This window comes from Osmerus eperlanus, chromosome 5 (genome assembly GCF_963692335.1).
Source record: "Osmerus eperlanus chromosome 5, fOsmEpe2.1, whole genome shotgun sequence".
Classification (NCBI taxonomy): Eukaryota; Metazoa; Chordata; class Actinopteri; order Osmeriformes; family Osmeridae; genus Osmerus; species Osmerus eperlanus.
The window spans coordinates 4340754-4357547 of NC_085022.1; the positions used below are offsets into that span (position 1 = coordinate 4340754).

Here is a 16794-nt window from a genome sequence, read left to right on the forward strand (position 1 = left end):
AATGAATTGTGGATAAAAAGATTATTTCAGATATATATCAGTTTATTGAAATCGTTTTCTAGAAACAAATCTTTTTTTTTTCAAATGAATCAACATGAAATAATCAAATATATAGTGCAAATTATCAATAACATCAACAATACACAATATTTGAATTCTAATTGACTGTTTTTAATACATCATAAAATATATAAAATATACATTATTCACATACATCATTGTCTAAACCATGACATTAATTTCGAAAAATGTTACAAGTCGAATACTATGTATACTCTGACTGTTGTAGTCATTTCTTATTGTATGTGTTTTATCTTGTATTTGTCTGTCTTTTGTTATGTTTTGTATTGTGCTATGGACCATTTTTTGTGTGTCCGGAATAAAGAAATAATAATAATAATATATAATATAATAATATACCCCATTACAAACGAAACCCAATTAGTGGAGTTAACAATTTATCAATCCCAGTGCGTTGGCTGAACAACATTCTATTATTAGACTAATAACTGGGCTTGTGTATGGTCTATCATGGACACACCCTTGCCATGTGGAAGAGGTCTGTTCACGTGGCAATGGCTGCAGGCAGCCCTGGACGACACTGACCGACATGATGATGATGATGGTGATAGTGATGATGACTGACGTAGTTGTCATGGAAATAGGTCATCACAGCAAGAGGAGGGCCCAGTAACAGGCAAAGCCATACCATGCCGTTGCCATAGTTTCCCCTAAAATATCGTCCCAGGCAGACAGATACCAGGAGCTATCAGGAGAGAGGGACAGATATGAAATAGATCTTGACACTACCACAAACATATATTAGTCATATTTGTCATGTGGAATGTTCATGTGGAAGCTCCTAATTAAAAGAATCATTACCCACTATGTCGGCTAACTGTGCCTCACCTCAAAGACCATCGTGAGGAAGATCCACAGACGACAGTTGTGCAGTGGCAGAGCCACCATATACTGTGAGTCACAGAAGGAAACATCAATCAGAACCTTCTCCATGCATTTCTGGGTTCACCTTTGGGGCTTTTTCTAGTTTAGTCTCTGCATTCACTTTAGTGTCAGGAAACATTCAAACGAACAGATCTCAAATCATTCTGTGCTGGTTTCAGTCACATGTACATCCCTCCAATCCTGTCCCACCACTGTCCAAATACATGCAGATATGTTTCTATGTACGAACATGTCTCTATATACAAATATGTTTCTAGACTGTATGTTTCTAATCCTACCTCACACAAGGCAGCAGCCAGCAGGAACACCAGTAACTCTGCCTGCTTGGGAGACACCTTGTGCCTCAGCAGTGGCGTGTACAGATGTCTTCATATGTGTGATAGAGACAAAGTCATTCAGAAGAAAAAAGAGAGGAAAAAAACAAAATAAAGTGAGTGACGGCGGAAAAGACATACTGGATGTGAAACCTCTTTTAGATACTGTGGTAGACTAGGCCTATTGGAGAGTCACTTGTACCTGTTTTTCCATTTTTCAAAAGGGAGAATCCAGTTTCTCCAGAAACTAGCCAGTGTTTGAGCATTCCTGCAACGGAATAGAGGGCATTAATCTTCAAAGCCACATACAAGTGGACAGATGCAATCTGAGGGTATGCAGGAATGTCACTGACCACCAATCCCCATAGAACTTGCGGTCCCCAAAGCATAACAGTTCAGCGCAGAAATTCAAGTAGGAGTGAGTGAACAGGAAGAAGAATAGGAGCCACAGGAAATGCGTAGGGGCCTGTCAATGAAATTGGACTGTTACCATGGTTACCGTCTCTTTTTTAGAGAACACTAAGTACAGACAAGAGAACACACTAACATATAACACCCTTACCACAAGCCCCACCAACATTCCAACCTGACCGGTGAGGTCCATATTCTGTAGAAAGGAAATTTGTTTAAATTGTGTGGAGAAAGTTGGGTTTATATTTATTTTGTGTGCACTGACTTTCAGTGTGAAGAAGACATGTTTAATATGGTTCACTCACAGAGAAATAGTTTTCTGACTGCTGGAAAAGGGGTGTCACCCACTGGGGGATACACAAATACACTCAAATATTCAGAATGAATACAAATAAATAGACTACAAATGTGTGGCATGTGGCTTTGACTATCAACAAAACACATACATCATAATGTAACAGCTTGACGTACACATTACCTGTTGGACGATTCCCACCATGATCTGCACCAGGAGCACCTGGAAGGACATGCTGTTACCATGGAGAAGCTGCTTGTACAGTTAACACATCGATTCAACCTGGAACAGCAATTTCAGGAAGCTACCTGGGTAATGTGTCTGGTTTTATTTTAGTAAAAAAAAAAAAAATGCTTTATCTGTTTTGTATGTTTGAATGTTTATGGTCTGAAAGACTTCCCAATAACTGTCAATAACTCGCTTCATAATTAAATGATAAATAAAGCAACACTCTCTGGGATGGTAAAGCAAGATGCTGCAGGTAGTGAAGAGGCCTGCTTATGTCAAATCTGGTCTCACCATCTCCATCAACCTATGCAACAGGATGTTGATGCGGACCCGAGAGGTGGAGGGGAACTCTCTCTGGTAGCATAGAGTAGGCGCCAGAAGGAAGTAGTACAGGTCTGACAGGAAGTAAAATGTTACAGACAGCATTAAGCATATTAGGTACAGGAACCTGTTTTAAACAGACACCATAACACATATAAACCATAAATACTGTATAATATACAGACAATAATAACTGTTCTCACGTTTAATTGTTAGGTGTTCCGGGTGTTCCTCTGTCAACAGTATGCTACTCTTTTCCATTCCTAAAAATAAATAAAAACAGAAAAGAGTCATTTCTGAAATGAACGAGATCAAGTCATCAGCAGATATCAAACAGGTTAACATTTTATAGTAATCAGAACACTTAAAAGATAGCTAAATACGCTCTACAGAACCATTCGTGAAACTGGATTCTTTATTAGGCAAACTGCTCTGTTATATCAATAACCTCTAAAGGGGTAAGAGAGTGTGCTGTAGCCCAGGTCCTCATCAGACAGACCTGAACAGATCACATGCTCCTGGCGGTACCATCTGTTGGTTTCCTGGTAGGAGTACAGCTTGAGACCCAGTGTGATGTAGCTCCACAGAGAGAAGAACGCGCCCCCTAGCGGACACATAGGTTACCTTTCAAAGGATGAACAGCAGCCCTCCAGAAAATTCAAAGGTAAGTTACTGTGTGTGTGTGTGTGTGTGTATGTATGAGAGAGATATTCAAGTATTTAAAGCACCTGTGGATATTGAGCTGTCATAAAGAATTACAAGGGAAGGAAAGAGAGCCAGCAGTCCCAGGTTTGCCAGGTGCAGCCAGTGGCCTGTGCTGGAGGACAGCCCACCCTGTCGAAGAATCATACACCTAATGCTTGCCTTGTATGGGGTAGGGTTAGGAATGTGTTTGTGTGGGATAGGGTTCGAAGCGTGTTTGTGGAGGATAGGGTTGGGAAGGTGTATTTGTGTAGGCCAGGGGTGGAAATAAAAAATGATCTCACCTTCTGCAGTCTCCGTTCCAGTAGCAAAGCTGTGATCGCAAACATGTTAGCAGCTGCAGTTGAGAGGATGCAGGAAACAGGGAAGAAAGAGATGAGACGGGGGGGGGGAGACTTGTCTTTATCTAAACCTGGGGAAGAAGACCAATGTCGTATTCCCTGTTTGGGTTTTTATATATATACAGTGGTGGTGTCTAAGCCTCACCCACCCAGTATGAGGTTGACAGATGGCCAGTTGTAGTTGTCCTGCATGAGGTGCTCCAATACCTTCCTCAGGTCAATCAGGAAACCATGTCTAGTCAGTAAAGATTGATGAGGGGGGAAAACAGGTTACATATGCATCTGTGTGTGTTTACATAGGTTGGGGAAGGGGTCTCCTACTCACTGTATAAAGTTCTCCAGGAAGAGATGGGCGTGAGTCAGGATCTGAAAAACACACAGGTGTTACAGAGAGAGAGAGAGAGAGAGAGAGAGAGATACATTTACATTTAGTCATTTAGCACACGCTCCTATCCAGAGCGACTTACAGTAAGTACAGGGACATTCCCCCCAAGGCAAGTAGGGTGAAGTGCCTTGCCCAAGGACACAACGTCATTTTGCACGGCCTGGAATCGAACCAGCAACCTTCTGATTTATAGCCAGACTCCCTAAACCGCTCAGCCATCTGACTCCCAATGATAGAGGGAGAGAGAGATAGGGAGGGAGAGCTAGAGAGAGGGAAAGAGAGAGAGGGAGAGAGGGGGGGGGGAGAGAGAGAGGGGGGGGGGGGGGAGAGAGAGAGACCTACCAAGAGGATGATGATCCAGTTGAGGATGCCTCTGTAGTTGGTGAAGCAGCTGCTGGAGCTCAGCAGGGAGTCCTGGACACTATGGCAGCTAGAGTCATACGACAGTAGTCAGTCTCATGTTCACACGCGTCTAAACCACCAACCACCTTCCCCCTTCTCTGACTGTATATTTATTCCATCCATCCAGTCATGTGTCTTATCTCGGTGTAGTGAAAGGGTCCGATTTAGAACACTGGTTGTACTTGTGGCTGTATAAGTGTGGGACAGTACCAGAGCATGTCCATAGCTGAGTGATGTTCAGAGATGTCAGGGTCACAGCTGGTGTTACTGTGGTAGAAGAGGTGTGCTTCATCATCTTCGGTCTCTGGTGAGGAGGGGGAGGAAGAGATTTGAGGGTGGTCTATTCCAGACATGTCAGCCTGCCTCCGTGCAGCAAGGTCATCACCTGCACATTACAAACACACAAAAGAATTTTGAGGAAAATGCTTTCCCATGAAGGACATCTCATCATCTCATCACGTACTTAATGAATGATAATATAGTATGTATGTTCATGTAATAATGTCCACCGGTATACGCCCGCATTCGTGGCTTAACATTGATAGTCTTCGGTTCCACAAAGACACTTCCAAGGTGATGTACAGATATTCAATGCGCCAATATCGCCTCCTAGATGAGACTCAGAATAACGATGAACCGAGTCATCTATCAGTCCATATATCTGCCAACAATTTGCTTAAAAAGCCTATGGCTAATCAAAGAAAATACATTTTGATTGTATAACTTTGGATTTGAGTATATAAACAGCAGGGGGAATGGACGAAACGTTTATGGATGAATGAAACCATCTCTGAATGAAAGTAAACGAGTTTTCTGGATATTGACTGCACACTACACATGATTTTCCTTACCTCAGTCAGAAATATTTACGGTGCAGAAACTGACCACGGGTGACTCATTACGGTTAAGGATGGTCGATACTGCTGTCGTTGTAAATACGCTTGAATAGATGTTCATCACGGTAATATTAAAAGACCTTCTTTGGTGGTCTCGACCCGGCCCTTTCTATGTCTGTTCCGATATAGCTGACACTCCGGCTTGGAGGACGAATGATCAAACTAGAGTGAATTCCTCCATCCTGACATCCACACGCAAGACGAGTGCGAATGTTTTGTGCTTATGCTACTAGAATTGAACATTGTCGTGACCGGACTCAATCTCTTCGGTCAATATTGCCAACGTGGCCCAGCCTTTAATGGTAACCTTTGGATAAAAGTGGTCATGGTTCATTGTTACATGCTTTCAGCCACTGGTTTAAAAAAAGAAAACTGAATTATATTGATTTATTGTAAAAAAAACATTCATTTTTATACACAAAATAAACTATTAAAAAAGCATTGTCCCAAAGACTAAAACAGGATGGTAAACACATGAGAGCAATGGACCTGTATAAACATGCTTTTACAGGTGCAGCTACAACCAGAATGCATGACCTACAAATATTGTTAAATTTTTTCCAGAACTACATAGGCTAGTAGAGAGTGTCATCATGTGACTGTACTGTAGCAATGTAGACCCAGATCCATCAAGCACTGTCCAGTCTTGTTGGATATCATGAAGTAAGTGGAGGTGAGTTGGACATGGGTCTAGTGCTAGTTGATGGTGAGCAGGTCACTCTGGGTCTGGTGCTAGTTGATGGTGAGCAGGTCACTCTGGGTCTGGTGCTAGTTGATGGTGAGCACGTCACTCTGGGTCTGGTGCTAGTTGATGGTGAGCACGTCACTCTGGGTCTGGTGCTAGTTGATGGTGAGCACGTCACTGGGTCTGGTGCTAGTTGATGGTGAGCACGTCACTCTGGGTCTGGTGCTAGTTGATGGTGAGCACGTCACTGGGTCTGGTGCTAGTTGATGGTGAGCACGTCACTCTGGGTCTGGTGCTAGTTGATGGTGAGCACGTCACTCTGGGTCTGGTGCTAGTTGATGGTGAGCACGTCACTGGGTCTGGTGCTAGTTGATGGTGAGCACGTCACTGGGTCTGGTGCTAGTTGATGGTGAGCACGTCACTGGGTCTGGTGCTAGTTGATGGTGAGCACGTCACTCTGGGTCTGGTGCTAGTTGATGGTGAGCACGTCACTCTGGATCTCGTGGCTCAGCTGCGTCTGCAAGTCGCTCAGCTTCTTCTTCAGCACGGCCAGCGCCGACATGACGATGGTCTCCGGCCGCAGCGAGCCGCACGACTCCACGTTGTAGTAGAACCTGCCGACAGCAGCATGGGACAGACGGACAGAGGCCAAAGACGTATTCTTCAGATACGGTGCATGTAGATGTAGGGATCCTGCTCTGATTTCCAGTGTTACGTGAGACTCTCATGCTGATTGAAGACACAATGTATCAGCAGCACACTGACTGATACTCACCTCTCTGGCTTGCCGTTTGGATCATACGGCGCCTCCACCTCGTCCTCCTCGATCTCTGAGTACTCACTCTTGGGCCTAAGACAGACGACAGCTCCAGTCAGGTATGGGGAAGTTTATGCATAGAACACTCTAAACCCTGGAAACTATGGTCAGTGACTCTGGCTAATGTCACTGCTCAAGCAGACATCATTCAAACGGGGCCGTACCACTCCTCGGGTCGTGGGAACACGGTGTGTCTCAGTGCATTGTCAGGGTCATACTCAAAGGACACCCCTGCTGTGGGGTTCCATTTGGCATGCTCCTTGCCGAAGCCCTTCTTAGCGTAGGCTCTGAGACGTAGCTCCTGGCCCTTCCGAAGCTTCACCAGGATTATGTCTGACAACAGAAAGGGTTAGCATGGGACAAAGTGACGTCAGTCAGTGACAGGCAGTGAAGTGTAAGACTCAACTAAATACTGGATAAGGAACCAGCAATGAAGCTTGACTTACCGTCCTGTTCCACGTAGTCATTCGGATCATTATCTCGACTCCTTGAGGTCACCTGAACACAGTAAAATACTCAAGTCCGTCATTGTCTTGAAAAGTTATTCTTTTTAACCCTTGTGTTATCTTCGGGTCATTCTGACCCATCAGTCATTGTGACCCACCGTCGTATTGCGACAACTTTACCGCATACAAAAACAAAGTGAAGCATTTTCTTTTAACCGTTGGGCTGTCTCAGACCCCCCACATTGCAAAGGTTAAAAGAAAATGATTTTCATTTGTTTTTGTATTGGGTAAAATTGGGTAAACACAACGATGGTTCGTTATGAACCTTTGGGTCATGGGACCCGAAGGCAGCACAAGGGTTAAGGAGATCCATGTCTGTCTGGGGAGTCAGGTGGCTGAGCGGTTAGGGAATCGGCCGTGCATAATGACGTTGTGTCCTTGGGCAAGGCACTTCACCCTACTTGCCTCGGGGGGAATGTCCCTGTACTTTCTGTAAGTCGCTCTGGATAAGAGCGTCTGCTAAATGATTACATGTAAATGTCTGCACTACTCTAGGCTGGCTGTCAGCCCTGTTCCCCCCCTGTGGAAGGTAGCCCACTCACTGGGATGACTCTGGGGTTGTTGGAAAGCAAGTCCCGGGAGGTGACATGGCGGGTCTGGTCCTCAGTGCAGCGGACGTCCAGTGTCAGCTCCACAGAGCACTCTGGACAGAAGTCGTCACAGGTACAGTCCTGGGAGGAAGGGTTGTCATTATGTTTTCTTTAATGCAGGTCTGGTGGAGTTATTGACTTTCAGTGTGTGAGAGAATTAAATGAAGCAGAGAGGGTGTGTTTAAGTGTGAGAACGATGGAACTGTTCATCAAGTGAGTACTCACTCTGGAGTACTGCATCTTGTCCACAATGTCATCACTAGTGAGGGGGATGAGCCCTGAAAGTGAGAACACATAAAATCTGGGTGAGAACACCATTTCAGAACTAGGTCTTCCTGGATGTTTTTGAGGGTACTGAGGTTTTATATCACTGTGAAGTAATAATACATACCCACTCTGTGTGCAATAAACTCATCATGGAGCACAGAAGAATTAGCATCAATCTGAATCCAATCTATAGCTGAGACAAGATTCATGCAGGAAGTTGAATATAGTTGATGACTTGTTTCAGTGTGTGAATTCAAAAGGTGTGAGAATTGTGAAGGTCTTACCTATTGTGGCAACTTCCGACATAAAGACACGGCGAATAGAATTGGCAACCCTGTAAAATCACCCAGACAAATTAACGGGACAATCAATCTTATGCTGCTTTTTAATCCAAGGAAAAGGTGGGACATTTAATAACATCAGAATACACGCCGTATGCCTTAAGTTCTATGCATTGATTCCAGTCAGCTACCTAGTTGGTAATCGGACCACTTAGCTAGAAACTGAATATCTTGAGGGTCAAAAAAACGAGCCAACTAATAAATTAAAATGAGTCTGAATGCAGCACTGTTTGGGTGGCTAGGAATATCCATCCATACAGCGCAGGTAGCACAAGTTCAGGTCCCAGTCAGTTGTCTCACCTGCTCTTCTTTGCGCACAAAAATCATGACCGTTAAACTTATATAATAACAGTACAAACTGTAACATTTACCTGTACTTTGGACACTGTAGCCCAATATTCTATTTAAAAACTAGTGCTAGCTATCGTAATGTTACCGTAAATGACAGTCTAGCAGCTATTAGCCTTGCTAGCTAACCCCAACGATTGAGCTAGCTACGGACAGTATTCAAACAGCTAGACTAGCTGAACATAGAGCTGCAAAAAATTATATATGTGAATTCTTACGCCAGGTCAGTGTTTTCAATTACAAATTTGACATTTTCGTCAGACAATTCTGTGATCTTCACGGTTGGCTGGTTGGCATACGGCATGGCTCAAAACAAAACATGCAATTTACAATAACGTTGGTTCGCGGTCTTGCTTGCATCACCTCTAGGTTGGATAAAAGATGAGCCATGTAAGATTCAAGGTTTGAAGGCCTAGAGCCTACGAAGATATTCATTGGACAAAAATGTTAAATGAGATCAGTGATTGGCCATGTGGATGAACTGGGCGGTTTCTTTTTTCATATCCGAGTCATACATTGCCTCACAATGTTTTTCACAATAAAAGCCTCGGTTCAAGACAAGAAAGTATTACGCAATTATCTATTAGGAAAAGTAATTGATATTTCCTGTATAATAATAATAACAATAATGAAATGTCCAACAATTGATCAGTAATTAATCTGTTTATTTAGGAACAGTTTATGAATTGGAAACATGTCAAAAACAATGCACAAAGCACATTTATGTATCATTTCATACAACAGGAGAATCTGGGCTAGGAGTGGATGTGAGGGAAAACCGTTTCAAACTTTAGTCAAGTGAAGCCTCACAGAAAACCACTCATTGTCATATGCACAGATCAGACATCTGGCTCAGTGGCCAAGTAAGGAGAGGCCTAGACAACACCAACCCTTATAGTATCACAGAGACATGCCTATGTGGCTGGCTCAGAGAAGCTAGGCTTTATGGAGTGTCCCACAGAGAGAAGGGATGGAGGAGGGGGGATGGTGGGATAGACAGATCCATGTTAGTTCATCGTCTCTGGTTAACTCCGGTTAGATTTTTCAGCTAAGCACAGGAGTAAAATATACTTCAGATTTGGATGCATTTAGAATCAGAAAACAACTTAAACTTGACATTTAATGACAGTTGACACGCAGGTTACTCATTACATTGACACTTGACAGTAAATTTTTAAAGACAGTACATGGAAATCCAATTTTGAACATGGATGTAAAAACAAGACCAAAGATCAAGATAATAGCCCCTAAGATGTACAGTATTTTGCTAATCAGAGAAGCACTGAGCCCTGCGACCTACAATAGGACCACTCACCGTCACTGCAGCTCCCATAAGCCCCTGCACCATGGCTTCACCAGTAGACTTCACCTACAGGGCAATCAATTAAATATGGACATACAACTCAGAAAAAGTATTAAAAAAGTGAGACAAAAAAGGTTATCAATATTATTTCAGTTATTTTGAGTAAAAGACAGATATTTCCCCATTAGATACCTGTTTGGCTGTGCTGGCCATGTTGACTACATCCTGGATGCGGTTGTCGAGGAAGTTCCAGGTGTCCTGGAAGTCAGGAGAGGAGTCTTGCACCATCACCAGCTCTGTGGTGTTATAGATCCCAGTCAGAGCGGCACGTTTTGTGTACCAGTTCAACTGAGACAAGGAGAAAGATTGAGGAAACCCATGGAACAATGGCTAATCAATACGAAAGGTACAAAGGGAAAACTGTGTAACAACACCATAGTTAAATGGTTAGGGTAGAGCATTTCTGACAAGGAGAGAGAGATTGTGAGCGAGTGAGTGAAAACCTTTGCCGAGGCAGGCCTGATGTTGTTGACTTGTGGACGAAAGGGGGAGAGGAAGAGAGGGGAGGGGTTTGAAGGCAGAGAGGACCCACTCACGTCTGTGGAGCGGTCTCCAGCATAGTACCACATGTCATCCACCAGGGTGGAGAGGTGCTTCAGACTGTCTGGGATGTTGTGGGGGAGCAGCAAGATGCTCATTGCCTGGAGAGACGGACAGAAAAAGACGCACTTTTTACTGAAATGTTAACATATGAGTATAAGAAAGCAATATTTTCATTACTGTGTCTGGTTGATGAAAAACTTAATGGATATAGTGGCAAACTGGAGATACTGTACTTCTGAATGAAGTACGAACTGGTGAATTTAGCTGGTAAAAAGCTTACAGAGACTTTTAAATATATCATTTTTAGTAATTGTTGTATTCATACACACACACACACAAAGAGAAGAGGTCACTCATTTATTAGCTGGCTAACATGTATGTTGTGAGCAATATACTGTACCTGTGGCCATGTCTCAATATATGGGGCCAGCATTCTCAATCTGGTTTCTAAAGCATCTCTAAGAAATTCTGCAGTTTTCTTTGGCCTGCAAGAGATTTACAACATAAGCACAAAGTACCTGAAGGACTTTCTTCCTTCAGGTCATGTCTGCTCAACTCCAAGCATTAAAATACTTCTGTGTGTTCACTATTTTATTTTTATACAGTCTCTTTTTAGTCTCCTTTTATTTTATTTTCATTTAATTTAAATGGTTGCAGGTACACGTCACTGCATATTGTACCATGTATAATCATGTATGTGACAAATACAATCTTTGAATCTAGTATGTGCATTCAAACCCAAATCACCATTTCGTTTATTTTTACAAATCCCACACCAAACCAAGCTTTTGAAATTTGAAAGAGAGAGAGGGAGTGTGTGTCATGTACTGTACGTACTCTGCATGGCCAAGCTGGACCTGGTTATGTTGCTCAGCTAGTATCTCTGTCAGCTGTGCATTACACTGAGAGATGAAGTGGAGGACCAGGTCTCCTGCCCCGTTGTGGAACATCCCAGTAGAAGCAGAGGACAGGCCTATGGTCTAGTTAAGGCAAAAACACACTTTTAACAATATGGATTTCCATGAGATCACATGTGGTGCACCAACAAACACACACACACACACACACACACACCTCAGCCCCTGCAGCAATGGCCTCCATCGACCAGCCATGTAGTGGGACAAACTCCAGCGCCGCAGTGAGGACTCGCGCCTGCAGCTGCTCCTCAGTTTCATACTCCTCACTGTGCTCTCCGCTCTGATCTGCGTAGCTGCACAGCCACCGCCAAACACAGAGACATCCAATAGCATCAAGTTGGGCCATTAGACCCTTCTTTCTGGTTCTGAGTTGCTTAGGGGTCATGAATCAAGTCACATTACTTTACAGCATTAAACATTTACTGTTGTAGTGGCAAAAAATGTGTGTTCTTTATCCTGGTAAACACAAATAGGGTAATAATCAAATTATTACTTATTGGGTTGTATCAATGTGCAGTGTCAGCATGCCATGACCCTGTCCTGACCTGGTGTTGGGCTGGGGAGGCTCTTCAGAGACAGGGTCAGACCCTGGGGCTTCCTGTGAAGAAGTGGTGCCGGGCTCCTGCTCTGCGTGACTAGCCTGGTAGTGCTCATGGAAGGAGGTGGAGGTGGAGGAAGCAGGGTCTTTGTCAGACTTGGAGTCCTCCGGGAGCCTCCGCAGGGCAGCACAGTGGAAACCTCTCAGGCCAGTGATTTGAGGACTTACAGTGGGGGCTGTCGGAACCACAACTGAGGGGACATCACCAGAGTATAAGGTAGGTGTAGATAAATATGAATGTCACTGTTGTTCCCTGACTTAATGGCCTTTCAGGCTGTATGGAACTATTATAGTGACTTGTTTTTGATTGATTAAATAAGGTGTACCATAATCATAGTTAAATAAAAAGTACGTTATTAGGGTTAGGATCGTTAGTTTGACAAAAAGGCACGGAAGCCTGCTGAACGCGCACACACAGACTACATGCTTGAAAGTAAACACCAACAGGCTCTGAAACTGACATTCTAGGAGGACGCACCCCCGATCTATGCCTTGGTTCTTGGTGTAAAGGTGGACGAGCTCTAACAGAGATCTCTCCGCTATGGCCACGTTTAGTTTGGAAAGTAAGTGTAATACTTGCTTGCAACGAGGCAACGTTATGTTACCTAATATTTCTGTCCTTCATGATCACCTTCTTTGACAAGTGACATTGGTGGGCTAGGTTGGTAAGCTGTGGCAAGAAAGCCCGAGACTAGATAAGATTAGTGGCGACAGCATTAAGCTAGCTAAACCATAAACAAGGCAAACCTGTACCTTCGACAAACGATCTTATGGCTTACCGCGGCTGAGCCCCCGCAGGACTCCCACTGCTCGAAGTCCTCTTAGCAGCGCCGCCATAACAACTTGCACTAGTAGCTAAAGAAGGGTTTTTTTAGACACCAATTCAGCGTAGGATTTCATGCGACACTGAAATCGTGAGTGCGTTCCAAGCTAACTACAGTCACGTTCGAGTCTTCAGTCCCTAATATAATGTTGTAGTGTAGCCTATCTGTTAATGTTTCTGGTGTTTTAAAACTGTAATGTGTTGTAGTGTTCCCCAGTTATATTGTTTTACAACACGTCATCGTTACATTTACGTTATTTCAAGGGTCTAGTATCTCTACGTCTTGCCTCTAGGCTTTCCGTAACTCGCCGCACATTGATGACGCATCCGGTAGCCTAGGCTAGTTGTTGTAGCTAAGGTAGCTCTACATATTGCATCAACCTGTAGAAAGTTTGGAAATCGACATGTCTGCAAATTAGTGTTAGTCGCGCGGTGTGTGGATTATTTATACATTTATTGTCATCATCGTTGCTATTTCTCCTCACTGCGTCACACAACTACGTTGCCGTCGTTAGCTCACGCTAGTTTGCTAGCCTAGCTAACTAGGCCACTCGTCTTTGTGTCATCATACATACTAGCCCAGTAGTAAAAAGCAAGCGAGAAGGGAACACACGCCGAGAGATAACAACACGTTAGCAAGCTGTTTTAACATACGTATAGACGATTCTGTACGATAAACAAAAGGTGAGACTGAACTATTTCTGCCTCAAGTGTTATTGGCTGTAATATTTATCTGAAATGATCTAATTTCCTTTTTAGCTATTCGCCGGTATTGTAGTCAAGACAATTCACCACCCTATTGTTGCCTAGGGTGTTTAAATGAGCACTCATTTGTGTTACACACTCAGCTTCCTAATAAAACAATACACCAGAGAGATTCCATGCAACATATTTTATACTTAAAGCTAAAAGACGGGGTACAACAAGATCATGTTCAGTTTGTTTCCCTTACAGCTCATGTGACGGGTGTAATCAGCTGCGCAGCGGACTGTGCTGCTCCGTCGTTGTTGGTCTTATGTGAACTCTTACGTGATAGCGTACTTTACTAAAGGCTGTTAAAATGTGCGTCTCCTTTCTCCCCTGCTACTGTAGAAGGTGTATTCATGTACTACGTGCTAATGGAATCAGACTATATACCTTATAATGTTGTGCTGTTTGCAGTAGCCATGGCAGACATTGGCATCAAAGCAGGAGACGGTGTGCTGCTGGTGTGGGCCCAAACGTCGTCCCCAGAGACCCTGAAGGACCTGGCAGGGAACCTGAGGGCCATGGTGGGATCTGGGGGCAAGTTGGCACTAGAGAACACGGAGAGACTGATGATGTGTAAGTGTAACATCCCATGGGGTTCTTGGGTTTAGTTTTTTCAACACCTGTCTGCAGCTTACACATGTTCCAACTTCCCTCCAGCCTCCCATCCAGCGTCCAGTTATGACTGGGTCCTGTCTGGTCTGCTGCCTGACGGCTCGTCCGTCCACAGTTCAGAGGCACTGGCAGAGATGGCCAGAGTCATTAAACCTGGGGGCAGACTGATCCTGGAGGAACCAGTCACAGGTGAGATGGATAAAGACAGGGAGGACTCAGCGCATGACTGAAAAATCTAAAATCAGCATCAAAGCATGTCTCGTACCTAGTTACATCCCTCACGATCAGCCAGACTAATCCCAAGTTTGAACTATGACCCCTCCTCTTAGGAAGTGAAGGCCAGAGTGTGAGGACGGTCGAGAAGCTGATGTCAGCACTGAAGCTGTCTGGCCTGATGTCTGTGACTGAGGTGTGTCTCTGTAGAGGGTCTATTACCAGTACAGGTCTGGTGGATCAGTAAAGTACATGGTTGATTTCTGTCTTTTTTTTTCAGGTGAGCTCGGGCCCTTTGAGTTTAGGGGCCGTGTCTGCCTTGAGAACAGCCACTGGGTTTGAGGGAAACACTCTCTCTAGAGTCCGCATGTCCGCATCCAAACCCAACTTCGAGGTGGGCTCCTCCAGCCAGCTCAAGCTGTCCTTTGGCAAAAAGACCCCAAAACCAGGTAGGTGGTACTGCTTGCTCTTTTCCTCTCAGATGCTCTATATAGAGGATGTTTATGCTCCACTGTCCTTTGACTATGTTGAACCTCTGTCCGTGCATTGATATGACTATCCATTGTTTATTTGTCTATTCTTGTTTACATTTAGTCATTTAGTCATGTTTGTGTTTCAGTAGAAAAACCTGCTCTGGACCCCAATGCTGCAAAGATGTGGACCCTGTCTGCCAACGACATGAATGATGATGATGTGGTGAGTGTGTGTGTGTGTGTTTATGTATGGCCCCTTGCTTGTGACTCGTACAAGATGACCAAATGTAGTTGAGTTGGCTATATTTCTGTTTGATCTCATCCTGTCTTTTCCCTGATCCAGGAACTGGTGGATTCTGATGATTTGTTAGACGCAGACGACCTAAAGAAGCCAGACCCCACCTCCCTCAAGGCCCCCTCATGTGGTGACGGGACCACCAAGAAGAAGAAGGCCTGCAAGAACTGGTGAGACTGAAGCCTTCTGTACACAGCCTGTTCAAGGTGGGAATGTTGCGCCACTATGACACAGTTCTAAAGTCTAAAATACAGCATAAAAGGTACAAAAACACAATGTGTGGGGGGGGGGGGTGTCATACGTGTTGTACGGGTATTAATCTCTCAGGGAAGGTAGTCACAGAGACGAATCTACGTCTATAAAAGGGAGAGAACAACAAGGACAGCATGACAGGACCACACACTAGATGCAAGCATCACACTTGATTCCAGAATACTGGCATGCTATCTAAAATCACACACAGGATGGCATAATGCAGCCTTTGTTTGGCTCAGTGTAAACAAAACAAAGCTGGCGTAATGAGGGGGTCTTTTTTTTACGGCAATACTGTGGGATCTCTGCCACATTCTCACGGAGAGACTTTGTTGATGTGACTCTCTCTGTTCAGCACCTGTGGTCTTGCTGAGGAGTTGGAGGGGGAAAGCCAAGGAGGACAGAAAACCCCCCAGCCCAAGTCTGCTTGTGGAAGTGTGAGTGTTCAGACCAACGACACCATCACACATCAGTCCATGTTTCTTCATATGATTCTGCTTTGACAGGCCTGCTTGGGGTGTGTGTTTGGAAGGCTGAGTTGTGTATCTCCAGTCTCTGTTCTGTTTGGGTGCAGACAAGCCTTACCAGCTATGCCCCTTCCCCCCCCCCCCCCTTCTCCAGTGTTACCTAGGCGATGCTTTCCGCTGTGCCAGCTGCCCATACCTGGGGATGCCCGCTTTCAAACCTGGTGAGAAGATTCTATTGGACAACACCAAACTAGCGGACGCTTAAGATCACCCCCTGCCTCATTTTTTTATGACTGCATTCCATCCCCCCCTAAGAAACACCGTAGTCAGGGGAACCCCGTTTCATGCACCGGGGGCAAAAAGAGGATAGCACTGTCCCTTGGCTGATTGTAAGATACCAATAAAGTTGTAATAATTGTAATAAATTAGAGGAAGAGCCTCCTTGAAGAGTCAGAACATGTTCTTAATACCATGTTGTATATATTCAATAAGGATTTTGATTTATTTTTCCAAGTTGCCATCTGATTTAATGGACAGGTGCAAGTAATTTATGCCTGTCAGTTCACAAATTGTATGTTATTTACTTCTGTATAGAATTTAAAAATAAAGTTAATCAATGTCAGTATTTTGAGAGAAGTTTCATTTGAATACAGGAATGACACTTCTTTCCAGA

At 44.1% G+C, this 16794-nt stretch overlaps 4 protein-coding genes across 6 annotated transcripts; 1 reads left to right on the forward strand and 3 right to left on the reverse strand.

The window, feature by feature from the left end:
* Positions 1-55: 55 nt before the first annotated feature.
* LOC134021757 (diacylglycerol O-acyltransferase 1-like) lies at positions 56-4735 on the reverse strand. The gene is made up of 17 exons (XM_062462860.1): positions 4576-4735; positions 4306-4393; positions 3904-3944; positions 3728-3813; positions 3522-3574; positions 3264-3369; positions 3035-3139; positions 2739-2798; positions 2506-2609; positions 2170-2208; positions 1997-2038; positions 1843-1887; positions 1634-1746; positions 1483-1548; positions 1245-1332; positions 910-972; positions 56-766 (listed from the first exon to the last, which is right to left on the reverse strand). The coding sequence occupies exons 1-17, from the start codon at positions 4716-4718 to the stop codon at positions 566-568; spliced, it is 1443 nt and encodes a 480-aa protein (XP_062318844.1). The 5' UTR covers positions 4719-4735; the 3' UTR covers positions 56-565.
* Positions 4736-5633: 898 nt separating this feature from the next.
* Positions 5634-9222, reverse strand: polr2c (RNA polymerase II subunit C). Its single transcript, XM_062461236.1, has 9 exons — positions 9034-9222; positions 8411-8460; positions 8251-8319; positions 8085-8137; positions 7812-7940; positions 7210-7261; positions 6928-7096; positions 6722-6796; positions 5634-6560 (listed from the first exon to the last, which is right to left on the reverse strand). Exons 1-9 carry the CDS (start codon positions 9117-9119, stop codon positions 6416-6418), a joined length of 828 nt encoding a protein of 275 aa, XP_062317220.1. The 5' UTR covers positions 9120-9222; the 3' UTR covers positions 5634-6415.
* A 237-nt stretch (positions 9223-9459) lies between these two features.
* Positions 9460-13283, reverse strand: coq9 (coenzyme Q9 homolog (S. cerevisiae)). Of its 2 annotated transcripts, none has more exons than XM_062461238.1 (9): positions 13016-13283; positions 12184-12427; positions 11796-11931; positions 11559-11701; positions 11122-11206; positions 10622-10819; positions 10311-10466; positions 10131-10184; positions 9460-9863 (listed from the first exon to the last, which is right to left on the reverse strand). In XM_062461238.1, the coding sequence occupies exons 1-9, from the start codon at positions 13071-13073 to the stop codon at positions 9828-9830; spliced, it is 1110 nt and encodes a 369-aa protein (XP_062317222.1). In that variant the 5' UTR covers positions 13074-13283; the 3' UTR covers positions 9460-9827. The 2 variants fall into 2 exon arrangements, with proteins under 2 accessions (XP_062317222.1, XP_062317223.1); XM_062461239.1 differs by having other exon boundaries at positions 10715-10819; positions 13016-13274.
* ciapin1 (cytokine induced apoptosis inhibitor 1) lies at positions 13203-16743 on the forward strand. 2 transcript variants are annotated; one of them, XM_062461242.1, is made up of 9 exons: positions 13203-13743; positions 14224-14382; positions 14467-14610; positions 14751-14830; positions 14915-15083; positions 15254-15330; positions 15451-15572; positions 16010-16091; positions 16276-16743. In XM_062461242.1, the coding sequence occupies exons 2-9, from the start codon at positions 14226-14228 to the stop codon at positions 16384-16386; spliced, it is 942 nt and encodes a 313-aa protein (XP_062317226.1). In that variant the 5' UTR covers positions 13203-13743; positions 14224-14225; the 3' UTR covers positions 16387-16743. The 2 variants fall into 2 exon arrangements, with proteins under 2 accessions (XP_062317226.1, XP_062317224.1); XM_062461240.1 differs by having other exon boundaries at positions 13205-13743; positions 14221-14382.
* The last annotated feature ends 51 nt before the right edge of the window (positions 16744-16794 follow it).